This window comes from Etheostoma spectabile, chromosome 13 (assembly GCF_008692095.1).
Source record: "Etheostoma spectabile isolate EspeVRDwgs_2016 chromosome 13, UIUC_Espe_1.0, whole genome shotgun sequence".
NCBI lineage: Eukaryota > Metazoa > Chordata > Actinopteri > Perciformes > Percidae > Etheostoma > Etheostoma spectabile.
Genome location: NC_045745.1, coordinates 4,372,902 through 4,398,743, shown reverse-complemented (window position 1 = coordinate 4,398,743; position 25,842 = coordinate 4,372,902). Strand labels below are relative to the sequence as shown.

The window sequence follows — 25,842 nt, the reverse complement described above, 5'->3', positions numbered from 1 at the left end:
GGGGGGGGCTCCTTCTAAAGTCCACAATCAGCTCCACAGTTTTGAACGTGTTAAGCTCAAGGTTGTTCTGACTGCACCAGAGAGTCAGCTGATCACGGATAAGGTTGTCAGTGAACTTCAGGAGTTTAACAGATGGGTCTCCTGAAAGCAGTATAAATTGTCAGGAGACATGAGATCACCGGAACTAGGTCTTTTCACTGGGGGCATTGGCATACTGTAGCTAGCCATGAGCTAGCATGCACAACAGCCTTTTATTTAGCCAAAGACATTTGGACATATCAAAGTAGCAAAAGCAGACTATGAAGTGATTATACATATTGCTCCATTTCACTTAGTTGTGCGCCTATACCGGGGAACTGGTACCGAACATGCTGGGTCACTGATAGGGCTTATGGCAACACTTACATGGAACAAAAACCATAATTAATGTTATTAATAACAAGTTTGCTTTCAATGCTATATGTCAAAATACCTTTTGTGAAACAGACCCATACCAAAGGCTCGCCTAATCGGAAAGGAAAAATATATGCTGTGAGAAAGGTCTACTGCATTAGCTAAGAAAGTTCTCTCCACCTCCATTTAGCACTTAGTGCCATGTGCCTCAACAGCAGACTTTCTCAATTGTTCATTTCTCAATGTATGGCTTGAAAAGTTTACCTGAAATGGGGATGCAGCAAAATCTTTATTTTAGATTAACCAATTATCTGCACCACAAGGGCTTCAATGTGTGAGATTTAAAAAAAATATACATATTAAAACCACAAGTTGTAATTGCTGAAACCATAAGGTTGTCAATAATTTTGTATTGCATGAATTCACAAATGAAATTAAACCTTAAGAATGTTGGTACACCTCAGTCGATGACAATTATGACCAGTATACAAGAAAAAAAAAAATCAAAAGTAGTCAATTAAATAGAAGGCACACCTTAAGAACCTACACATTTTTCAGTGGTGGAGAACTGATCCACTTTATTTGATTGGTCTGAACTCTTGTAATAGCCTACTAAGAGACATTGTGCGATACAAACATTGCATTTCAACATCATAGGATACACGGGTTTTCAAGTCTCAATTTCAAAAGACAAAAAAAAAAGTCACTACTGCGTGTTTGATAGCGAGCTGAAAAGATGCTCCAATTCTTTTTCGGCTTCATGTCGGATTTCTTTAAGATTCAAGTTTGTAAACTTTTTTTTTTTTGTCATTGCCTTTGTAAACACATAACATCCCATCTAAACAGGATGCATAACGAAGATGCTGAAAATGACATAAAATAAAAATCGGAACATGTGCTGACAAATTACTCAAAATCCAAATAAGGGGAGGAAAGGAAATAAACAGAATGGATGTGTTAACTGAGCAAGGTGAAAAGCTAAAAAATGCCAAAATATTGTATTTTCACATTCTTGCAAAGGAACATTACAGCCATTTATGAAGTTGACCTATAATAATTAATATTCAAAGCTTTATGCCTGTTGATTGACACAATGAAAGCAGAGATTAAGTAGTCAGGGTTTCTGACTCACCGTGACAGCAAACTCCTAAACATTTAACGGTACCATACACTTAAAACTGGAACTGTGATGCAAGCCTCACACTTCAGAATCATGTACCAGCTACAAGAAAGGACAGGAAGTCAAAACATCCAGTTTTCTGTGAGTGGTGGGAAAACGTTAAAGCACATTTTAGTATACTCCTCTGCTGGAGGTTGAATAAGTTACACAGCAGGTAGTATGCTTTTTTTTTTTTTTGTCAAAAGCTACAAAGCAAAAAAGTGCAACAATGGTGCAGACCATTCTTTATGTTTGGTTAGTTTCGTTTTTGTGTAATGGAAAGACAATTTACAGAGTTCAGATTATTGTCAGGACAGTATCAAAAAAAAAAAAAAAAAAAAGAAGAAAAAAAAAAGAGGGACTACAGAAACAAATACAAACATCAAACACCAACGTATATCTCTGAGAAAATTAGTTAAAGCTGCCTTCTTTCTCAAGTCACAAGGCATGGCAAAACCTGACATACTATTTTTTTACCATGACAACATTGCAGAGCGGATCATTCTTAACAGGTTGGAAACTGCAGAGAGAGAAGCTACGTGTGACACACCATGGTCAGCTATTGAAAAACAAAGCAGAAAAACATTGGCTCACTTTCATTGTTTAGACGGGGTCCAGGAGTAGTCATAGGATATCTTTTCTGGCAAAATTAAGCTTATATCAGACTTTTCACCGTTCTGCTATAACACCAGTGTTCTTAACTTCTTTTGAAGACATTTTTCTGTCTTGAACGGGGTGAGACGTAACCCCTACCATCTATTAGTTCCAATGCATGCATCATCTCCACTCGGTGGCGAAGACAAGCATCAAATATCATTGCTGTTTAAATGTTCTGTTTTATCCTCAAATGTCCACGATATTCAGGCTCTGGTGAATGGCGCAGGGTGGCACAACCTCTGTCCTCCACTCATGGTCAAGTACAAACCAAAGGTTCGGTCTCTCTCAGCATCACTATGGTAAAAATATTAGAGTGGGTGTCAGGTCACGTGGGGTGGGGGTGGATTGGGAGAGACCAACTGTGATACTAAAGATTACACCCCTACTCTTCCCCTTTAAAGTGGATCAATTTAAAAGCGACATTAAGATAAGAAACAATCAAGTTAAGAAAAACACTGCAAAAGGTTACTCTATTTACATACAATGATTCTCTTAAAGACAAGGTATATCTTTACAGAAACAAAAAAATTCAGAAATAGTCTCTTTTGTTGTTTCTTTTTACATATTAAGTTCTTCATCTTTAATATAGCTCATGTCGTCCCCTCAGTCGAGTTTTGCTTATCTCCCCAACAGGCTGGGTGAGTGCTTCCAGACCAAAGCCAGTCTTGCTCTGGAGAGCCCTGCCTGTCACAGGCTGCTGCTTGTACTCTTAGCTAACAGCCAGGGGGCGCCATAGCACCAAAAAGAAAAAAGGACAACACCCCATCTACTTGTCACACTCGCCAGTAAGCAAGAATAGTTCTGGGAGAGGGGGGTGAAAAGACCAGCCTTAGCTCAGGTCTCTGTTAAGTTCATTGGGGCTGTACCCAGCAGGGCTCAGTCGTCGCTGTCAGACAGGGTCTCGTATTGCTCTGACAGCAGAGACTGCCACACGCGCTGCTGGGCCACCGGGGCTCCAGTTGGAGGGGGCGGCGGCTGCTGCTGCTGCTGCTGCTGCTGCTGCTGCTTCTGTTGCTGACTCTGTATGGAAGGGGAAGCTATGGAGGTGGGTGGCGTGCTGCTCAGTATGCGCATGGTCAGCGGGTTGTAAGGGAACTGCATGGATCCTGTGCAGAGAAAGAGAAGAGATTCTTTATTTTTATTTTTTAAATTCCAGGGATTTCTTTCTGTGATTTTACCAGGAGAATAATTTTGTAGACACTGACAGCAGGGGCTGGACAGCTCACCTGTGGATGAGGGTCGATCGTCCCAGCTCCATTGGGGCTGGGTTTGGGCTTGTCGGTGATAATCTCCCTCGGAGTGGACGGAGGACACTGAGGAGGGACGCTCCCCTCCAGTGTAGGACTGACCCAGGTTAGGTGACTTGGATTTCCGGCTGTTGGCCTTGCCCGGTTTCTGCTTTCCTGTGTATTAAAACATGCAGAATTTGTAAATCAGCAACATGTTAAACATAAGATCCTGTCCGAACATGTGTAATTTTGCAAATGTAATTCATTCCTACCCATACTGGGTGACCGGTTGGCCTCCTGGCGGGCTTCACTGCCTGTGCAGGGTGTGTTGTTGATGGCTCCCTGAGCTCCAAGTCCTCCTTGGTGTTCTTCCGGTTTCTCCTCCAAGTTGCCCATCAAGGCTTTACGGATGATGTCCTCCAGGCCCAGGTTACTGGCAGGGTCACTAAACGAGTGATTCCTGGTGTTGATGCTGCCTACAATCCACAACACAACAAAACATTCAATGAGACTACAACTAGATTGCACCGTGACGTGTCTGAGGGAGATTCACTGCTACTTACTGGAGCTTGTAACAGCAGGCAAGTTGAAAATCTCTGTGCCTGGTTGTGCGTTTCCTGCAAGACAATTTTTAGCTGTTGAAAAAAAACTTGAAATGTCTGAAATGAGGAGTTAATTAATTTCACACAACTGTCTGGCATGCACACATTAACAGAGCTTATTCCATCATTTAATGCATGTATGTTAGTTTGAGGGAAGAGAATAAGAAAAGACCCACTTACCAACATCAGAATCACCGGCACCAGAGTTGGAGTTCAACTTACGAAAGATCTCCTGCTTCTTGGATTTCACCATTGGCGAGGTGTTCTCCAGCTTGGTGAAGAAGGAAGGCAGATAGCTGACACTCCCCGGGGACCGTGAGTCAGTCCTTGATCCAGAAAAAGGGGGAAAAGTCAAATAGCAAATCGGGGTAACAAGCTATTGGCACAAAGCACTGTCAACCCCACTGGGATGTCATACAACTGCTGACGGGGGGGGGGGGGGGGGGGGGGGGGGGGGGTTCTGCCTGCTGGCATCCATACAACTGATTTACAGACTGATACTGTCAGACAAATGTCAGGGCGCTAATAGAAAACTAACTTTAGCAATGTGTAGAAAAAGTGTAGAAATATTCGTTATTTAATATTTACAACATTATTACAGCTGATAAGACATTTTTAACTAAATACATATAGGTTATTACTTTTTATTGTGTTGTAATTGTAATCACCTTCTATTGTAAGTACCCTTTAAATTGTGTAAGTTACTATATTCCTACAATGTTAATATATATATGTAAAAACTGGTTCCTAATTTATTTTAAGCTATTAAGAGATGTATTGGCTTGTGGAGTCAAAAACTTCAAACTATCCTGCATCCAAACTGTGGCGATCTTGTACCTGAGCTCGGAGTTGTCAGCCTCTCGCCTCTGGGGTGGGGGCCCGACCATCTCCTGTTTGTCCACGCCTTGGTAGCTCTGTGGTGGAGAGATGGGTTCGTAGTTCTCCATCTGCCTGCCGCCTCGCTCTGGAGATTTTCCTGGCCTAGACAGGGAGCAGGGAGAGACAGATGTTACAGATGCTCAGAGACTGACTACCTCGGGGTTCACTGGCTGATCCATGTACCTGGCTCTGGGCTTGTCAGGGGCATTCTCTGGAGAAACTCTGCTGGAGGATCTCTGGTGGTGTGGGGCCTGGACCTGATTCTCAGGACTGTAGCGGCTGGACACCTTGGCTCGCCCTGAAGAGGACACGGGTGGCATCACACTCTGGAATGTGGCTGAGGAGGAGACAGGAGGGGGGTCCTGATTCCGGGCAAAGTCCTGGGTTATGATATGCTGCAAGACAGGGATTGACCATATTAAAACAGGTTAGTTAGATATACAGTGGTGTGAAAAAGTGTGCCCCCTTCCTCATTTCCTGTTCCTTTGCATGTTTGTCACACTTGAGTGTTTCGGAAACATCAAACCATTTACAATATTCAAGGACCAACACAAGTAAACACAAATGCAATTTGTAAATGAAGGTGTTTATTATTAAAAAGTGAAAAAAATCCAAACCATCATGCCCTGTGTGAAAAAGTGATTGCCCCCTAAACCTAATAACTGGTTGGCCACCCTTAGCAGCAACAACTGCAACCAAGCGTTTGCGATACGTCATTGAGGCTTTTACAGCGTCCTGGAGAATTTTGGCCCCCTCATCTTTGCAGAATTGCCTAATTCAGTATATTAAGGGTTTTCGAGCATTAACGGCCTTTTTAAGTCATACCACAACAACATCTCAATAGGATTCAGTCAGGACTTTGGCTAGCCACTCCAATCTCTCATTTTGTTTTTCTTCAGCCATTCGGTGGTGGACTTGCTGGTGTGTTTGGATCATTGTCCTGCTGCAGAACCCAAGTTCGTTTCAGCTTGATTACACAACAGATGGTCGACATTCTCCTTCAATCTCTTGGTAGACAGCAGAATTCATAGTTCCTTTTATCACGGCAAGTCTTCCAGGTCCTGAACAGCAAAACAGCCCCAGACCATCACACTACCACCACCATATTTTACTGTTGTTATAATGTTTCTTTTATGAAATGCAGTGTTCCTTCTAGCCAGATATACTTGGACACACACCTTCCAAGAGTTCCACTTTTGTCTCATCGGTCCACAGAATGTTGTCCCAAAAGTCTTGGGATCATCAAGATGTGTTGTGGAGAAATTGAGACGAGCTTTGATGTTCTTTTTGCTCAGCAGTGGTTTTCTCCTTGGAACTCTGCCATGCAGGCCATTTTTGCCCATTCTTTTCCTGATGGTGGAGGCAGAACCTGACCTTAACTGAGGCAAGTGGAGCCTGCAGTTCTTGGACGTTGTTTGTGGGTCTTTTGTGACCTCTTGGATGAGTCGTCGCTGCGCTCTGGGGTAATTTTGGGCGGCCGGCCACTCCTGGAAGGTTTACCACGGTTCCATGTCTTCGCCTTTGTGGATAATGGCTCTCACTGTGGTTCGCTGGATTCCCAAAGCTTTGGAAATGGCTTTATAACCCTTTCCAGACTGATAGATCTCAATTACTTTCTTTCTCAATTGTTCCTGAATTTCTTTGGGTCTCGGCATGATGTGTAGCTTTTAAGGATCTTCTGGTGGACCTTCTGTGTCAAGCAGCTCCTATTTAATGATGCCTTGATTGTGAACAGGTGTGGCATAATCAGGCCTGGGTGTGGCTAGAGAAATTGAACTCAGGTGTGGACAACCACAGTTATAGTATGTTTTTAACAAGGGGGGCAATCACTTTTTCACACAGGGCCATGAGTGTTTGGATTTTTTTTCACCTTTTATAATAAACACCTTCATTTACAAATTGCATTTTGTGTTTCTTGTGTTGTCCTTGACTATTGTTTAAATTGGTTTGATGTTCCGAAACACTTAAGTGTGACAAACATGCAAAGGAACAGGAAATGAGGAAGGGGGCAAACACTTTTTCACACCACTGTAATGGGTTGATGTACATGGTAAATCTGGTCTGTGCAGAATTACGTTTTTAGATTCTCTAGCATTTCTTACCGAAATGTGGTCTGCCAAGGTCATGACCCGGTGAGTCTTGGGAACCTGGGAGTAGCTGTCAATCTGGGAAGAGGGGGGCTGCTGGGGACTGGGCTGTGGTGGCTCCCCTGATGGCCGGTAACGACTTATGTCGTAGGGCCGCATGCCAGCGGCTGAAGGTTGACAAGGAACAGAGCGTTGTTGTTTTGGGGAGAGAGTCAGGGTGAGGTGTAGAGAGATAAGACAGGGAGGAGCTAATTCACTGTATTCAAAAAAAATAGTCTACATGTGTTTTCAATAACAAAGTTGACAATAATAACTTCATGTGGAATCTAGTAATGCAACATGTGCAGGGGAATTGTGTCTGACCGTCTTAAATGACAAGATCAGTGGGTTATGTAATTTATGGTATGTTTACTCCACTTGCCAAGCAGCAACATTTTGCCTTCACAGCCAAATCTGGTACAAGTCATCTTTGACCTGAAGCACAAAATCTTTAATAAATCTTTCAACTACTACCACCAAATATTATATTCTCCAACTGAGTTGTGTGTGTGTGTGTGTGTGTGTGTGTGTGTGTGTGTGTGTGTGTGTGTGTGTGTGTGTGTGTGTGTGTGTGTGTGTGTGTGTGTGTGTGTGTGTGTGTGTGTGTGTGTGTGTGTATGTTCATACCTGCTGCCTGTTGTTGTCCTTCCTCTGGTTTGTCCTGTTGCGGTTGGACTGGTGAACTAGCAGGACTAATCACCTCAATGGCTCCTCCACCGGTGTTGTCGTATCGACTGGATGACACTGCAGGGCGACAAGTATGGAAAGAGTTACTATTTATCCTAAACAAAGGGCACAATATTACGGTTTGGTCATGCTCTTCTCTAGGCAAAAGATTATATTTAAGGTTTAACTCCTATGTGTGCTTGAACACTTAACTAACTGGTGATGTCAATGTGTTGCAAAGCACTTATGTGCTGTTGAAATAATATCCGGTATATCCTGAAACTCACAGCTGCTGGACGAGTCAGAGCTCTGAGAGCCTCGCTCTCGTGAGTCTTTGTCCGAGGCTATCTGCCGTGTGATGATGACATCGATGAAGTTAGCAGCTGTGATAGTTGTCTTTCCTCGAGTCCGAAGCTCCTCTTCGATGCGAGACTTTGAGGTCGGATGGCCCTTATCCTTAATGGAAAGTCCAGGGCCCTCAGAGTAACCTGGATGGGGTTTACCTCCAGGCAGAGACATAGCACCATAGGGTGACTGCATGGACCGCCTCTCTGCCTCGTGCTGTTCGGAGATGCTGGCTGCTCGCCGAGCTGCGGCCGAGGTAGACATGTCGTCCTCCCGCTCATGTTTGTTTTCCTTCACCTTGGCCACGTCCATCTGCGGGGCAGAGGCTGCAGCATCCACCAGAGCAGCCAGAGCATCAGCTGCAGTACTGTAGCGAGAGCTACTCTGTGCTGCTGCTGTCGCTGCTGCTGTATGGGGCCTGGAGCAGAAATCAAAAGATGAAGGCATCAACCATATTTCTTGACGGATGGGCAGAATGGACAAAAAAAGACGTGGTTTGTCCAACACGTCTACTGTCCAGTCTTTTAATGCTGACATATCTCACACACATGAGCTTTTGTGAATGCAGAGTAAGAATTTGTTGAGACTTACATTAGTGAGGTGATGACACTCTTGCCCTGGAAGATGCTAGGCCGCTGCTGCTGCTGCTGCTGCTGCTGCTGCTGGACCACTACATCCTGCTGTGTCCTGAGTGAGGGAGAAGGGGAATGCAGATAACCTCGACTCCCTGGCCGGCCTGGCTGCTCTGGTACACCTGATACACAAACAAACATAAAACATTGGAACAATAGGTTTCAAAATAAAGTGCCAAAGAGCAATAGCTGTCCAAACTGTATGATAGTATTAAGCTACTCTATGCATACTTTATATATATATAAAAATAAAAAAACAAAATTTAGCATACCCAGGAACAAACAGTAACTTTTTTATCAATTTACCATTGTGCCTATATTGTTTTGCATTATAATCTTATATGAAGAAAAAAAAACATTCTTAAAGACCACAGCCTTAATAATACAAAGCAAATTCAGATTTCCTTTATTAACGAGATATTAAGATAATGAATTTGAGATTTTCATAACTTTTAAACAGCAACAAAACAACGCACCTCCGCGGATGTATTCGTTGGTTCTCTCCCGCTCTCGCATTTCTCGAATTTCTCGCTCCCGGTCCCTCTGCTCCCTCTCTTTCTCCTGCTGTTCCCGGTCACGCTCCCTCTCTGCACTGGCAGCGGCTGCAGCAGCAAGGTGGGCTTGGTGGCCTGAGGACAGCATGCACACACACACACACACACGATTAATACACGTATAGTACACACAGGGTCTCGGCAGGATGGATCTGGCTTCCTTTAGCAATCTGAAACGAATGGCCTTGCAAACAAGTTCTGAATCTATCATATCACAATCATTGTGATATCCTGTCTCAGAAAGGATATTACAATTTTTACCATTTCAGCAAAAAACCACGAGTGCAACAGCGTTCATTAAGGTGCAGCTTTAGTTGCATCTACATTTAAAACGCTTTTAATTAATTAATTCGAGTGAAACAGACATTACTTTGCATTCCAAAATGAAAATGAACAAAGTAGACCAGATCACTTGACCATTTAAAGATGAGCAGGAAATAAACAATTTCATTCAAACAGATTTTTTTTGTGCCCCTAAAGCTGCCTACACATGATCCGCAGTAAAACCACTCCTCGCTGGCTGTGCCAATGTTTTCTTATGGGGAGAGAGTTGGAGACAACCTTGAGGAATGTGCACCACTCAAAATTTCCACAGACCTCAAAGCTTCAAATTATTTTAATCTTAACCCTGTGGCCTGCTGAACTTTCAAGGCGAAACCAACAAGATAAAGAGGTGGCCAGAAGCGAGGATGATGTATACCTTTAGGTGTCTGCACTATGATCTGTGCCCTACCTTGCGGTTTTATACCTGATCGTGTGTAGGCGGGTTATGAATGATCTACTGAGGAACACAATTTCTTACGGTAAAAAAGGAAATCACTCTATTGCCGTGCAATAGTCAGAGAATTTTGTGAAAATCCCTCCGAGTGTGATTGCAGTAAGACTCAACTTGATCCGTCACTAGACAAGCAGAACTGACCCCTCAGGCCAGCCCGGGATGCACGCTTTCAGAGGTGTGAGGGAAAACGAAGATCGTTGCAGGGAAGATAGGGGAACACGTGTAGGGATGGGAAAGGGAGGGGTCCTCACCTGGCGATATGGAGGTTGGGTTGAAAGCCCTAAGAGGGAAAGGGGGCTGAGCTCCAGGGAGGTAGGCGATGCGTTCCAAAGTGGGAGTACCTGTTCCCCCAGGGTGAGGCAACAGGATAGTTGGAGGCATCTGGGCTAGATCAATAATCCCTTTTACAGACAGAAGCAAAGGGCCAACGGTGAACAACAAGAACTGATCCATCAATTTCGGAATGTATGAACACCGTATACATTTAGCTGTAACCCATCACCTTCATCTGGCAGTGCTCACAAATACAGATTGACCAGTAAGCAACAGGGCTGCAAAGGGAGTGGAATAGTGGTAAACTTGTAAGAGGCAACCACATAGCAAATGGAGATTTGGATGAACGTACCCAATTGATAAATTGAGTAGTAGCCAAATTAGTTGCAGCCCCAATTTTAAGAGCAAATCAGCTAAATTTGACCAGGGCATTTGCTTCTGGGTGTCTGGAAAAGGTAGCCACTACTTCACAAGCGCATAGTCTGCATACTACAGCCCCTCCTGCCCAAGGCCTCTCCCCTGCCTGCTGTGGCAAGCGACAGAGGGTCAGCTGGTGAAGGTCCATACCTCGAGCTCCGGCTGCGTAAGGCATAGCGACGGGCTGTTCTCGTGGTGACAACCCTCGGGCCATGTCAGGTCGAATGACTTGCATCTGCTGGGAAGTGATATAATCGTTGAGGATTGTCTGCCGCGTGTTCTCCATGGTGTACAGCTGGTAGGTGTTGTGGTAGCCTGTTGGAGATGGCTGCCTGGGGAACATGAATGCTGTAACAGACAACAGGAGGAAAAAAAAACAACACATGAACAGACAGCTCACAGATACTGATCGTAACTACTGACGTCAATAGCTGAAAAAGATCCTGGCCGTGTAGTGCCTATGAATTAGAGGGCCTGAGTTGCTTTTGTCAATTTACTCAGAATTAAGGCTAGTATTGTTCTGTTTGTAGTTATGTTGGAAACGGTGGAAAGGATCTAAAACACTGTACCAGGATCCAGCACTCTGTGAAAGGCCATGGTGGGGTCAAGATGTGGAGGCAGGTGGGCTCTGTAAACTTCCCCAGGACCAACAGGCCGGTGGTGGGGGTCAAATGGGCTGTGAGAGCCTACAGGGTCACCACCTGACACTGGGGACTTGGCTGGGACACTGTCCCTCTGTGTCGGGGTCATGGCACTCTTTCTTTCATGTGCAGCAGATTTTGCAGAGCTCCCAACACCTTTGTAGGAGACAGACCTTAATTTAATATCATCTTAACTTAACATCATCAGGACAGTACATCTGTTACAGAAAACAAAATCAGGAATAAAAGATTGTCACATGCCCTATGAATATGCTTATTCTGAAGTTCCATAGTTTGTGAAAAAAAAGTTACGGAATATACCCTCTGGTGTGCGTCCCAACATGGGTGATCCTCTGGAGACGGGATTGGTGCTGTAGTTAACAGGGGTCCTGCGAGCGTTGGCGTCCTCATACATGCTTGGGCTAAGCTGGGATTTGCCGCCTTCCTGGTGTGTGGAGCGCAGGACGGAGCCGGTGGAGTTGACCACAGTGTGGCGTACTGCCTTGCTCTCCTCGTATTTGGCTCGTTCCATGGCCTCGAGCTGAGGCATGCTGTGGGGATGCTTAGACGGACTGGTGATGAGGGACTTGACGTTGTGCTTGATAGTAGACTGGTTGAGAGGGTGAATCTAGTAAATAAAGCAATCACAACATATCATCAGTCATCACTAATATCATTGGTCCATTATGTATAATTGTTGATTCAGCATATTCAAAATGGGCATACGGTTAAATAAACCCCCACCTAAATGCCATTAGTTGGCAATTTGGTCACTGAACAGATCTAAAGGATGGCAGTACTAAATGCTGTTCACAAAATAATTCTGCCCTTCAAAAGTCAAAGTGTCTTACCTGAGACATGCCCTCAATAACCCTCCTGTCCGACAGTTCAGGGGTCTTGCAGATGTCCTGACCAGACTGTTCTTGTCTGGGGATTTCATGAATGGAGCGTCCCATCTCTTTGATAGTATTGACTCCCTCGTAGGGCTTGCCTTTGCCAATACCCCCTTCAAAGGAGCGGATTGGTGGGCTCTCTAGCTTTATTTGTTTTCCATATTTCATGGCATCTTCATAAGTCTCTGCTGCGGTTCTAGGTGTTCCTGGGAAGAATTGAAAAAGCATTTAAGCCTTTTCCCATTATTTGGTGCTACTAGTAACAGTGAGTGATTTATGAGAATGTGTCAAACTTTACAATTAGCTACCTTGCATAATGGATCCTGTGATCAATGGTCTTTCCTTAGAATCTCCGTGTAGACCTTCTCTGGGCAAGGCTCTGCTAATCAACCCTGAGAAAAAAACAAGCACAATCAGTGTCCTGATACAGAAACAAAACAAACCAGGACACATTAATCCAGTTTCCACTTAGTTTGAAAATCCGTCCGAAGTCCTCCAATCACAAGCGGATAGCCTTAGGTACGTTAGTTCAAACCTGGCAGTAGAATGTGTCTCCACGAGCATCTTGAGGGACCACTTGTGATTGGATCGCTCTATATGAAAATAAACACCAATATGATTTCCATTCATATACAGGCTGGTTGTGTGTAAAAGCCCACTGATACTACATTAGAAATGTCATGAAAAAGTGCAGGCTACAGTCTGTCTGTGTGCTCTCCGAGGCGGCATTATGTGTGTAACGTTGACATTTAATGAACCTAAAAATAAGATGTCTATAGTCATTTGCCAGGACTACAGAGAAAGAGGGTTTTTGTGTCTCTGGGTTCAGCTCGTTGTTCTTTGGTAGCTTCTAATTTTTCTCTGTTGTTTTAAGTTTAGTTTCTATATCTGCTTCTTTTTATTGTATGTTTTTTTTTTGTTCCATGGTCACTTATAGGTGTAGTGTTAAGTTACTGTTGGTAAATACCCAACATTTTGCTGCTTCATAGGCTTTTGAATAACAAAATGACAGGGGATTTTTATTGATGAAATCATCCAACATTTTACAGCCGCTCCTTTGGATACTCAGATTTGTCAGCTTACAAAAAGCAACAGCAGAAGTTGCTATATAAAAACAGGAATTTCTGCAGTAATATAGCTTGCAAATTTGTGAATTTAGGTATGTTTTATTAAACTAGAAAACAGGTTATTGTCCTCCAGGGACCTGTTCTGCCAACACGGCTGACAAAAAGAAAAACATTGACATATCACGACAGTATAAAAGATTCAAAACACACAATTCACTCAGTGGTTTCTGCTAGGGCTACAGGATATGAGGTGAATATCTAATTTTGGTTATTTTGACTGATGTTGCAAAAGCAAAATGATCAATTATATTGGAGGGAATAATGATTTTTCTGTCACTCATTTTCAGTGAAAAATATTTTTAAAAATTATAAAATAGTGTGATTTTTGCGATTTAGAAATTGCACTAGTCCATACCGCGATTTGATACAATTGAGATTAATTGTGCAGCCCTAGTTTCTGCAACATGAGAAATACTTTGCACACTTCTAAAAGAATGTGGCCACTTCTGGATGTGGTCTGAGTGATCGGATCTCAGTGTGTCCTCTATGTGTCCTGGCTGCATTCAAACCTGAACTTAGAGCTGTCCACTTGTGATCGGATTACTGAGGACAGATTTGAATTCCAGGTGAAAAAAGGGTGATAGTGCATGCTCATTAACACGCAAGCAATACCCTCGAATGGAGCTCCTTCCCTGCCAGGGTGTCCCCTGCTCATGGGTCCCTCCATCATGTCGTACGTGCGTTTCAGCTCAAGGCCTGATCTGGGGCTGCGGGTGTTTTCCCTGGGGTTCTTGATGGCTTTTGGAGACAAAAAATACATCATCAAGAAGGTGCATGTGTTTAGTGAAGGAATAATTAACAAATATTTGGTGTATCATAGAGCTGCAACAATACATGAATTCCTCCCAAACCATTTCCGTTTAGGGTATTCGGATTGTTATGCAACATTGCTGCTGTACTCCCTGTGACCCAAGCATGTCAAATAGTGTATTTATGTTGACTACTTGCACATGTGGAACAGAAATTCTGAAGTTTTACCCAGAAAGTTTTTGCAGCGCATTTTGCTATATATTGCTGTGGATATTTGACCACATTTAGTCAATTAAACCATAAGGTCAGTGCTTGAACCCTGCTACAGTGTCCCTTCACATGTGCATTTTATTGAGTTCATTGTGCCTGCGCTGTATTAACAAGCGCAAGCTGCAGCCCAGTGCACAAATTATCAACAGGTCAGAGCCTTATCACGGAGCATTATTGACATTAGTGTTATTTACTGGTTCTTATTGACAATTTGGCAATATTTAAGTGCCTTATCTGTTACATTAATTTTAGTCTATATCAACAACATCTCATTCATGGGATTGTTCTGGTTCTGCCTGATGTCCCTCATTCCCTTCAGTCACCTTCCGCCTTTTTTGTGTTGGCATTCTAAACCAACAAATCAAATTATAGTTTTCCTTTTTTTGGAGTAAAATTGTCATCACACGCTTGACAGCCATTCTAATTCCAGAGCTTGCCTCCCTACGTGCACATGTTTCACCAAAACAACTTCCTTCCCGAGTATTTTGCAGAGGCAGCGTTGCTGTGTCCCAAGACGATCGTGCTTGGTTTAAAGAAATGCCAATTAACCAGAGCACGTTTTTTCTCCCATCCCAGAATGTTGTGTGGACTAGCCAGACCTTACTCCGCGGCGCTGTGGAGGTAGGTTTGGCAATGTGGTTCTACATTAATTATGGCCAATGAGCCACTGTTGAATGGTCATACTTTCAAAATAAATATTAAAAAAAATATTTTTTTTCCCCTTGTACTGAAAGGATACCGAACTATGACCCCCAAAACCGAGATAGATACCGAATCGTGAAATTTGTGTACAATTACACCCCTAGTGTATCAACAATGAAAGCACTTACCATCATAGGAGAGGATGTGACCACTCTTGCCTTCATAGATGACATGACCCTTAGACAGCTGTTCACCCCTTGCCTTGTCTTGGCTGCTTAGGTCCTCTGTGGCTAACTTTGTAATTGTGCCCTTCAGGAGGTCAGCAGCAATGCTGGACTGGGGCAGAGCAGGTGTGCCCTGTTTTGTAGAAAAGAGCAAAGATATAATGCAACGTACAAAGCAAAAACACATTAAATATATGCCCAATGAAAAAACATGGTCGTTTAGCTATTCACAGCTCCTATCATGTAATAATTACTCTTGATCCATTTCATTACCTGAGTGATGGATCCTCTCATAGTCAGACCCTCACCCATCTTTGCTGGGTTGCCTCTGCCGTCCTGTATGGATGGAACTGCAGCTCCTGATAGATAGATGGATAAAAAAGAAGAGTTATGTCATGCGTGGTTAGTGTCATCTAGTTGAAGTGAAGCTAAAGTTTGACTTTGGCAGTAATACAAGTTTGAGAGTCTAGATTTAAGTTTTGGTATATTTCCATATATGTCTTTAAATGTCCAAAAATTAACATATAACATTAAATGCAACTAGGTGGGGTTGTGACTGTCTAAAGTTGCATACAAGCCTTCTCTTAGTAATGTGACAGTCTGTCGTCCTACCAGGCTTGTTAGGATCCTGCTGCCGAGGCAGACCCAGAGAGATGGAGCCCACATTGCTCTTAGTCCCCTCTGGCCCATAGACAGCATGGGATGGCAGATATGTTCCAGGAGTTCCCTGGAAAAGCAGGAACAAAGAACACATTTTAAAGTCAGGTCAGTCAGTGTCCATGAAAACAAGTAAGTGGGGTCAAGTGATGTTAATGGTCTTTCATGTATTACAGTTGATAACAGCTAAGAAATATTCTCTGACTAATGCACATTTTAGGCCTAGCAACTCAGGATACATCTGTACTGACTGTTACAAAGAGATCACAATGTAAGCATTACAACACACAAGACACAGGATGCCCTTTCCATTTCTGGAAGGCTGAGCTACTAAAAAAAACCTGTAATGCATGTAATGAGAGTCAACAAGCTGTACACTGAAAAACAACATTTACTGGTGTTGTTGTTACTGCAACAAACGCAATTTTGTTTCAAATGGAATAAGTTTTTCAGGCAAGTTCAAAACGGATGAGAACTTGATTACAGTCATTCAAAGTTTCTCTTCAACTCTTCTTTATGACTGAAAAAAAAGTCTAGAAAAGATTACTTAAAAGGCAGAATGAGTAGGGTTTTTCTTAAAAAAAAAAAAACAATGTATATACAAAAAATGATCCTTCTAAATCATCACTTATGACCCAATATAAGTGTGTGGCAGTGTCTGTATCGGGACGTTTCTGGGCATCAGCCTTTGGATGATGGGTGTGTAGCCCCCAGCCACAGCAGGGTGTGAGGGTTGGACTCTATAAAAACTTGACGACAAGGTGCCAGATCCTTAAGCACACATGCAAGAGGAAGCTTTAAAAATGACAGACACAGTGTTGAAAAAAAAAACCGCTAGTATAGCGAGGCAAGATGCCAAACGTCAAAGCTTGCGAAGACGAGGATGAAAAGCGGAATGGAGAAGGGCGCGTGCTTCTGGTGTTGTCGAGTCGGGGCAGACATTGAGTCCTACTCATTCTGCCTTTAAAGAACTTCTGCATCCATTGTTGAGTTGCATCCATTTCGGTGGCCCTGTTCTACGGTCATTGTGTAATACAAATGGTGTCTCTTTTTAATTTATGCTCCCTAATAAGCACTCCGAAACTGATGGTCCCACTCAGTCATCCCAACAAAACTATTAAGGTTAAGGTTTGAGTTCTGGGTTTGACTCTGCTCCACTGTTTTAATTCAGTACTGAGACCAACCCTTACTACAATTTATTGGGTAATTTATTTGGGAGAGAATAACTTACAAAATAATGGATCTTTTATGAGGATGGAATAATTAGACACATACACACTTGTCTTGTCTATTGTGTTACACTTGGTAATTTGTAAAGAAAATGTAGGTAGTTGATTTGTAGAACAGTGCTTGGTGTGTCATAGTGTCTGTTGTGGAAAACATCTCATAATCAAACAGATGTATTTATATTAGTGAACAGTGTGAAACCATTGGCAGGAATGTGTAATGTGTCCCACTTGCACGCGTCCTCGTGTGCATGCACAAAAAGAACTAAAGGGTGAACAAGTCATAGATAAACAGCTCCATAGCGCTACTTGAGGTCAAAAACTCTTCTATAGGTATGAATGTCAGACATGGAAAACTAAGACCAGGGTTGCTACACTGGGTCCAGTACAGTACAGTACACCAATCCCATGGGTGTCTTACCTGGGAGATGGAGCCTCCTTGGATGAAGGAGGGCTTGTCCGTGGGCTTGGCGGTTGGAATGAGTGGAGGAGGAGAGGGAATGTTGGGAGGTCGACTGGGTCTGCTGAATGTGACGCGGACTCCATCTGCCATACTCTGGACAAGCTGGTTGGGGGCAGGGTGGAGGACTGGTGGGAATATGAAAAAAAACAATCAGAGATGACTGTTTTTTGGCCAACATTTGAGCATCAGAAACATACGTTTGGGCATCAGAAACACCTAAACAGCAAACTATCAATAACTTTTTTTTTTTTTTTTTACAAAAATCAGCTCACAGTAACCTAGACCAATCCCTCTATGTTCCTGCCTGCCAGACACCACAACTTTATCCTACCCAACAAAAGGGTTCCATTAAGCTCCATTTCCATCAAAGACACCCATGATAAAATATTCACATTAATTCTGGCAGACTCCAGTGAATGGTGAAGTAAGCTCCGAAGACCTCCGTTAATAGCCAGTCCTCAAATCGAGATAACATTGGCCCATGCCTGCTGTCTGCTTTACCATCTCCTGGGAAAGCAGAGTAGACTAAATGGATGATAACACACAAAACCGGGAGTAACCTTCATGCAGGGAGTGTGCCTCATGCTCTACCCTCCACAAAATCAAAAATGGAAATGGTGTGAGAGCTCCATGGACGTCACCATGGCTCATAGAGGGCCAGACAAGAAAACAAGCAGCTCCATGACAAATTTCTAAATCCTTGTTGCAAGAGACTGTGTGTCCAACATTAACATTTCTGCTGCAGTTCACCATCAGGGACAACCGACTTTGTCAGGGCATGAGAAATTTGTTTGCCCCGACTGACAAATAAGAAATCCATTGTAGTCCAACTACCATAGTCCAAATGTAATCATCAACCTCAGCTGTAGACATTTTCACAGGAAATGTTTTCCATGCAGCCTAATTCGGTAGCCTGCATAAAACTGGTGATGATGGCAACTATTGATAGGCAGTGACACACACACCAGCTCAGCCTCTTTTTGAGACGAGAATGTAGGACAAGGGCCCAGATAAGGGGTAAAAGTGTGCTAGTGTTTTCTTTGTGCACTGGTGGTGGACAGACAAAAATATCTGACTCGTGCATAGACATTTTCGTTGCAGTTATAAAATCACCAACCTACTCTCTGGTATGTGATTATACCCGAAAGAGCTGGCTCACGCTTGTTTAACTGCTACTGTACTGGTACGCGAGTACAAGCACACAGTGCAGTTTCCCTGTGCCGGGATACAGACTCTGCGTGGCCTCAAACTAACATATCCATTATGCCACCTATAGACAGAATCACACGACGTCGCGTTAACAAAAACAAATGCTTCCTTGTAGACAAATGGCAGTTGATTTGAATTGCAGAGATATGTAAAATCGGCAAAATTGTTTATGTCTGTTGTAATTTTCAACATTAAAAGATATACTTATAGTATAGTTAAACACAGTGGTCTGACCTATCTGGCGTTTCTGCCGCGCTTATTTTCTATACTATGTTGTTTTTCTCATGTCTTTAATAAACCAAAACTAGCATTACAAACAGCGACATTTCCCCGCTGGGCGGTCTAACTAGTTTGGGTGGTATCATTTTCTTTAGTCTGTGGTCCAACAGTTAATTAGGTCTCCAACCTAATTTTAGTGAATCTCATAAGAAACGTAAGAGTAAAAAAATATAGATATCAATACATGTCAAACTGAAATATAAGAGTGGCTCAAACAAAGTAAACTGCATTCCAACCCAAACTTTATTCTTTTGCCAACAGAGTCAGAGAAGTGCCTCTATTGTCAAGACTCAATGGGAGTCAGCTAAGGCTAGTTTGTATTAGCAAGGTAAGGGAGGAGTCAAAAAGGCAGGGAAAAAGGAGGTGAACATGTGTGCTTTTACCTGGTGGCACACTGTAGCGGGAGGCATTGGGGGCGTTGGGGTCAGGTTGGGGTGAGGCCTTGCTCAGCTCCCTAGGGGAGAGTCTGTAGGGAGAGCCTGGCCGGCCAGAATGGACCTCCTGGTCCAGAGCCAGCTTCATGTCATAAGGCATGTAGGGTAGGGGCTTACCTGCAGTACACAGGCATAAGGACAAAGGGAAGACAACCACTATTAAAACAAGAACTGGTGAGATGCTGGTGAGCATTAAGGTGACCTAGAATTAACGGCCCTGTACAACTAACACCGCCACCTGGAAACACACACCCACGGAAACCTATGTAATAAATATCTTGGTGTCAAAGCTCAGCAGCTTACAGAGGGCTACTCTACTCTTCACAGCACTCTCACTAAAAGCTTTGCAAAAACCAAGGCGTAATGTAGTCTACAAAGTGACTTTACCACTCTCCCTTCCGAAGCTAAAAGGCTGAACTACGTCTGACTGCCCAGAGGCAGCAAGTGTCCTACACTGACACACTGAGTCATAGAATTTCAAAAAAACACCAAAGCCGCCTTCTTCATTCAAAGGCATTCCAAGAGGGGCATCATTGCAGATGTCAGCCCAGAATTTGCATCAAATGTAAAACAGAGTCAGTTAACTTTTTGTCTTGGTGCAGATCACCCTTTAACATTTGCTTTTTTGGAAACTGAACAAAAATGAACATGGTCTATAAATGCATTAGCTATTAATAGTCCACTGTTAGCAGCGACAGCAGGGGACAAGGCTGAGGAGAATTGAAAAGGAAGGAGAAATGAGGACAGATGTTGTTCTCTTACCATCTCTGTCTATTACGGTGGGGCTGCGGGTGTTGAAGGGCGCTCTGCGCTCCAGGTCTCCCTGATCCTGCCTCTGCTTCTCCTCTTGGTGTGCCGACTCGTGCACTGCTTTGATCTGGTGTTGCAACATGGCAAAGCCACTGATGGGCACACCACCGGGGCCAAAGGGACCGTGCACCTAAATAGGTGAATGAGGGAAAAGGTCCAGATGAGTTAAAATTCCAGATATGAACAAAAATTAGATATTGACCAATTTGTCTGAGCACTGAAGCATTGTACAGAGAGCACTGATCAAACTTAAGAAATGCATTCCCTGCATATCTTGAAACTTTTGCTTTCAAACGGTGTAAGACACATTTGATGAACTTAAAATTAACATTCTTTACATCTTTCACTTAAATCAAGACTTTGGTAGATATATGCTCTAGATAAGAGATTGATGTAGATTGAGTACATACAGCACAAAAATTAAAAAGGGTGACAGTTTAAACACCAATACTTTCCGACTGTGTCACATTGCTCGCAATGACTGATGTGGGAAATGTGGGCATGCTTTCAACCAGCTGCCTGCCTCTGTGACAGTCTGAATGAATAAACTTGAAACTGTGACTAACCATAGGTGGGATGTTAGCTGCCCGATGCTGCATCTGCTGGATGTTGAGTTGGGTTTGCTTGGGTGAGGACACCAGCACTGAGCCTGGAGGGTTGAGCAGTGTAGGCCTTTCCATGGCGAACATTCTACAGAGGCACAAAGCAAAATATGTCACACTCAAAACCATAAACATGTAGTGCTCTTGTAAACCACGATTATGTACACTGCACACAACATGAAAACGCACCTCTGTCTTTCAGGCTCTGCGTCCACATCCTCGTCAGCACTGCAGGTGGCGCTGGAGTCATTATCTGAGTTGATCTCCCTATGCCTCTCACCGTGATCTCCCTTTTCTCCTCTCTCCTTAAGCTCAGGCTCCATCTTGACCTGAACCTCTCCGGTCTTCATGTCAACATCCTGCGGTTCAGTTTTGGGATGCACTGAGCCTACATAGGAAGTCATCCTGGCTTTTTCCTCCTGAGATCCAGTCTCACTCTCTGGGCTTTTCTCTTCCTTGACACAGAGTCCTCCGTATAAGGGCTCCAGGGGCTTTCCATTACTGGCCTGACCTTTGTCCTGGTCAGAGCAATGAGCATCTCCTGCAGTGCGGTCTGTTCTCTTGGAGTCGGCAGACTGAGAGGGGGAGGGAGCACTCTCTGTATCTGAGCTGTTGTCACCGCCTGTGGAAGCGTAAGAGGATGAATTAGTACATGTCAAGCAATGCATTAAATTAATTGAAACTTTAAAAAAGACTATTAAGCCTATTTACATGCCTTTTAGGAGTAAAATGAAAATAAATGTCACAACATAATTGTACCTACTATCTTAAATGCCAACTGTGTAAACATACTGTTGGTCAAAACAAGACCAGAACAAACTGCTAATTTTAAGTGATAAAAAGATGAATTCCTACCTGAAAAGCATACATCATCAAACTAGAAACTGTTTTTAAAAAATCTTTCTGCCTGTTGGTTTGCATTTTGTCTACCGCTGCAGTTGTTGCCATGGTAATGGCAGTCCAAGTGGTATGTCTAGGCAAAAACACTTTGCAGATGCTTTTTATGTATCAAACCAAAATCACTGAAGAAGTATTACTAAACATCCAAATGACAAACAATGTTAGGGTAAGTACACTTTAATAGAGCTGTACTTGTGCCTCTTCTGGCTTTTTGTGCTCTACTGTCGGATGTATATAAGGTGAGATCCACAGGCAGCAGAACACCAAGACCTCTAAAGCGCACATTGGGTTTCCACGGGATGAAAACAAAGGCATAAAACATGACAGAAAATCTTGTGACCTCCCGTTGTCGCAATTCATATCCTGTGAACTTGAGGCTTTGTAAATTACATACAAGTCTGCTGAGCAACAAAAAGGACTTATTGAATCACTTTGTTGTTAAGAAAACAAAATGCTCATTTTACAAATCAGCACTATTCAGTATTAATTAGGCAACATTCAGAATAATCTAGACGTCGCACGCTATCGTTATTAAAGATAAGGACCTCTGGAGAGCAAGGAGACGGATAGACAGACAGGCTTGCTGGATCAAAGAAGTAGACTGGGCCCTTCTGTTCAAAGAGCAGGCTTTGTTGAGTCTTCAAAGCCAAGAATTGTTATGCAACAGGCGCCCATGTACTCAGAATTAGTTCATATCTTTTATCTCCACCTCCAACCCCCCCCTGCTTTTTTCATTTGATCCTTTTTTCGCTCTCATTAAAAACACAGACAGTACGGACCAAGCACACTGCCATCAAATTAAATGAAATCCTTGCATGACAATTCAGAGCACATTTTTTACCAGGATTCCCATTGTTTTGCACTGTACTTATCACTACTTCCTTTCTCTCCATACCCTCTTTAGTTAACTCTTGGCTACATACACATGAAGCTCCACAACTCGTAGGAAAGGGTTTAAATTCGATAGAGAAACTTTTCAGCTTGCTGCGTATCCTTCACCCAGGTTGCCCTAGGACTCAGACAAACAGGAAAAAAGTCCAACACAAATGTGTTTGAGCTTGTGTTCAAAGATGAGCATATGCTTCCTATGATCCATCTTACTGACCTTCACTGTCATCTGCGTTGTCATCATCTTCGTCATCATCTTCGTCATCATCATCAGGTGACACTGTGGCATTACCGTCACCTTGAGACCTATCAGCACGAGCCCGCCGTGTGTCCTGGGAAACAGGAAAATTCATTTGCATTTTGCATTCATTTCAGTTCAATGACACAACAATAAACAGAAATCAGACAACAAATTGCTTACCTGCTTATGCTGCTGGAGCAGGTTGTCCAGGTTGTGACGTCTCTTGTAATTGAAATAGAAATTCTTGCACTGTGCCTCACTTTTGGTGCCCACCATTTTGGCAATGGCTGTCCAGTTCCGCCCATGCTCAACTAGCCCTGGTGCAGGACAAAGAGAGACAATTTAGCATTAAAAATGTGCAGCCTTTAAACACTTAAAAGAATACAAAGTATTAAGATTAGATGATTATTCAATATTTGACTAAATACAATAATTGTATGCACTGTTATGGTATATCTTACTGTTACTGGTATATGTTACTGGTAGAACTGAGCCACCAAAGCCAGATTTGATATTATACTACATATTTTCAATGATGCTGTATCAGTGCCATTACTATGGTTCAAGAAGAGGATACATTCTTAACATCTCTCTTCAGAGTGAAAAGCTGCTGCAGTGGTCATTATTATTATACCTTTTGTTTTGCTGCAAAATGACACTTTACTCTGTTGCTATGGTTTGCTGACGGTCTTTCCCATCCTGATTAACGCTGAGCTGTGCACACAATCAGCTTTGAGAAAACTTTGAGACTACTCAGCCAAGCTCAGTGATCTGGAAGACTGCCATTTACCTTTGACATTAAAACTTCTCTTCTCTAAATCCTGTAACCCCTTGTGACCCCCCCAGCCCTACTGAGATGAGGGATTCCGGCAGCTTGATAAATTACCACAGAGCTAAACACAAAGCCCCATTACTGAGACAGCTAAATTAGGGAATGGGGGCATTAGGACTGTGACATTAGTGACTCATCTTATTTAAAATTACTTAAACTTCCAGTCAATCGAGAAATGTTAGACAGGAAGGTCTTAAAGTCCTAAACATCCATGGAAAAACACAGATGTCAATGTAGCCTTCTTTGTTTGTCTGCATGCAGTCAGTGAGGATAGATATATCAGGGCTTCAGACAAAGATGCTTGCTGCAAGTACATTACTTGGACAAAATAACTAAAACACCCTACACTAAAATCCACAAATTACAACCGTGCTACAAACAGCTACCTTAAAGATAACCACATAAGTTAATTTACTCCTCTCTAACAACTGTGAGAGCATTTTATGCATATTTTTAGAACTGCTAGATAAAGTTGTCATAGTGGTCAAAACCAGGGTAATAACAATAACCAGTCATCTTAAAAACACCAATATTAAACCATAGAGAGAGTCATAAGCTGTTCTCTAGCCTCTATGTGCTCGATATAGAGGCCACATTTTCACCTGGTATTAAAATGCGATACAAGTTTTTTATTTATTTGGTTTAAAGATTATTTTAGGGCTTCTGCACCTTTAATTTTTGACAAGACAGCTAGGTAAGGAGGGGAGAGAGAGGGGGAAGACATGCAGGAAATCGTCACAGGTCAGATTCAAACCCTGGACCTCTGCGTTGAGGCGTAAACCTCTTCTCAGTACATGTGCACCTGCTCTACCACTGAACCAACCCGGTCACTGATACAAGTTATTTGATCACAAGTGGACAGTGTGTTCCGAGTTGGCATGTTTCTCCAAATGAGTAGTGAGTGACCCCTTGTGATCGGACCTCACTTCGCTGTTCTATATGCAAATTTAAAAAACGCAAATAATTTTCGTTTCCACATGCCAGTTCAAAACGGCAACACAAGACCAACAGTATGATAATAACATCCCAAACACACAATTTTCTCTTCAACTCTCAGTAGTTTCTGCAACATAAGAAATACTTTGAATTAGATGTTTGCTCACAGTTGAGTAGGAGGTCCTTAATGTAACCATAGACACATAAAAAGGTACACACAGCTACAGTGAAGGAAAAAAGTATTTGATCCCCTGCTGATTTTGTACATTTGCCCACTGACTAGAAACGATCAGTCTATAATTTTAATGATAGATTTATTTGAACAGTGAGAGACAGAATAACAACAAGAAAATCCAGAAAAACAAATGTCAAAAATGTTATTAATTGATTTGCATTTTAATGAGGGAAATAAGTATTAGACCCCTTCACAATCAGAAAGATTTCTGGCTCCCAGGTGTCTTTTATACAGGTAACGAGCTGAGATTAGGAGCACACTCTTAAAGGGAGGGCTCCTAATCTCAGCTTGTTACCTGTATAAAAGACACCTGTCCACAGAAGCAATCAATCAATCAAATTCCAAACTCTACAACATGTCCAAGACCAAAGAGCTCTCCAAGGATGTCAGGGACAAGATTGTAAACCTACACAAGTCTGTAATGGGCTACAAGACCATTGCCAAGCAGCTTGGTGAGAAGGTGACAACAGTTGGAAGAAACACAAAAAAGGTGTCAATTTCCTTCGGCCTGGGGCTCCATGCAAGATCTCACCTCGTGGAGTAGCAATGATCATGAGAACAGTGAGGAATCAGCCCAGAACTACACGGGAGGATCTTGTCAAGGATCTCAAGGCAGCTGGGACCACAGTCACCAAGAAAACAATTGGTAACACTCTACGCAGTGAAGGACCCCCGCAAGGTCCCCCTGCTCAAGAAAGCACATATACATGCACGTCTGAGGTTTGCCAATGAACATCTGAATGATTCAGAGGACAACTGGAGGAAAGTGTTGTGGTCAGATGAGACCAAAATGGAACTCAAACCGCCATGTTTGGAGGAGGAGGAATGCTGCCTATGAGCCCAAGAACACCATCCCCACTGGCAAACATGGAG

At 42.9% G+C, this 25,842-nt stretch overlaps 1 protein-coding gene across 3 annotated transcripts in view; it reads right to left on the bottom strand.

The window, feature by feature from the left end:
- Window positions 1-783: 783 nt before the first annotated feature.
- Window positions 784-25,842, bottom strand: part of ncor1 (nuclear receptor corepressor 1) — a 58,257-nt gene continuing 33,198 nt past the window's right edge. Inside the window, exons 18-46 of one of the 3 annotated variants that reach the window (XM_032533831.1) lie at window positions 23,147-23,283; window positions 22,943-23,057; window positions 21,127-21,559; window positions 20,902-21,025; window positions 20,288-20,465; window positions 19,475-19,642; window positions 17,562-17,728; window positions 15,870-15,984; window positions 15,531-15,616; window positions 15,222-15,390; window positions 13,984-14,109; window positions 12,553-12,636; window positions 12,203-12,450; window positions 11,673-11,979; window positions 11,280-11,507; window positions 10,861-11,058; window positions 10,272-10,421; window positions 9,165-9,317; window positions 8,648-8,810; window positions 7,999-8,474; window positions 7,673-7,789; window positions 7,022-7,173; window positions 5,103-5,314; window positions 4,878-5,021; window positions 4,221-4,366; window positions 4,002-4,055; window positions 3,711-3,914; window positions 3,436-3,612; window positions 784-3,315 (exon numbers count right to left, since the gene is read on the bottom strand). In XM_032533831.1, coding sequence (XP_032389722.1) covers window positions 3,086-3,315; window positions 3,436-3,612; window positions 3,711-3,914; window positions 4,002-4,055; window positions 4,221-4,366; window positions 4,878-5,021; window positions 5,103-5,314; window positions 7,022-7,173; window positions 7,673-7,789; window positions 7,999-8,474; window positions 8,648-8,810; window positions 9,165-9,317; window positions 10,272-10,421; window positions 10,861-11,058; window positions 11,280-11,507; window positions 11,673-11,979; window positions 12,203-12,450; window positions 12,553-12,636; window positions 13,984-14,109; window positions 15,222-15,390; window positions 15,531-15,616; window positions 15,870-15,984; window positions 17,562-17,728; window positions 19,475-19,642; window positions 20,288-20,465; window positions 20,902-21,025; window positions 21,127-21,559; window positions 22,943-23,057; window positions 23,147-23,283 — 5,261 coding nt within the window. In that variant the 3' untranslated portion in view covers window positions 784-3,085. The remainder of the gene's footprint in view (window positions 3,316-3,435; window positions 3,613-3,710; window positions 3,915-4,001; window positions 4,056-4,220; window positions 4,367-4,877; window positions 5,022-5,102; window positions 5,315-7,021; window positions 7,174-7,672; window positions 7,790-7,998; window positions 8,475-8,647; window positions 8,811-9,164; window positions 9,318-10,271; window positions 10,422-10,860; window positions 11,059-11,279; window positions 11,508-11,672; window positions 11,980-12,202; window positions 12,451-12,552; window positions 12,637-13,983; window positions 14,110-15,221; window positions 15,391-15,530; window positions 15,617-15,869; window positions 15,985-17,561; window positions 17,729-19,474; window positions 19,643-20,287; window positions 20,466-20,901; window positions 21,026-21,126; window positions 21,560-22,942; window positions 23,058-23,146; window positions 23,284-25,842) is intronic. The other 2 variants (XM_032533833.1, XM_032533834.1) reach the window with 2 other exon arrangements.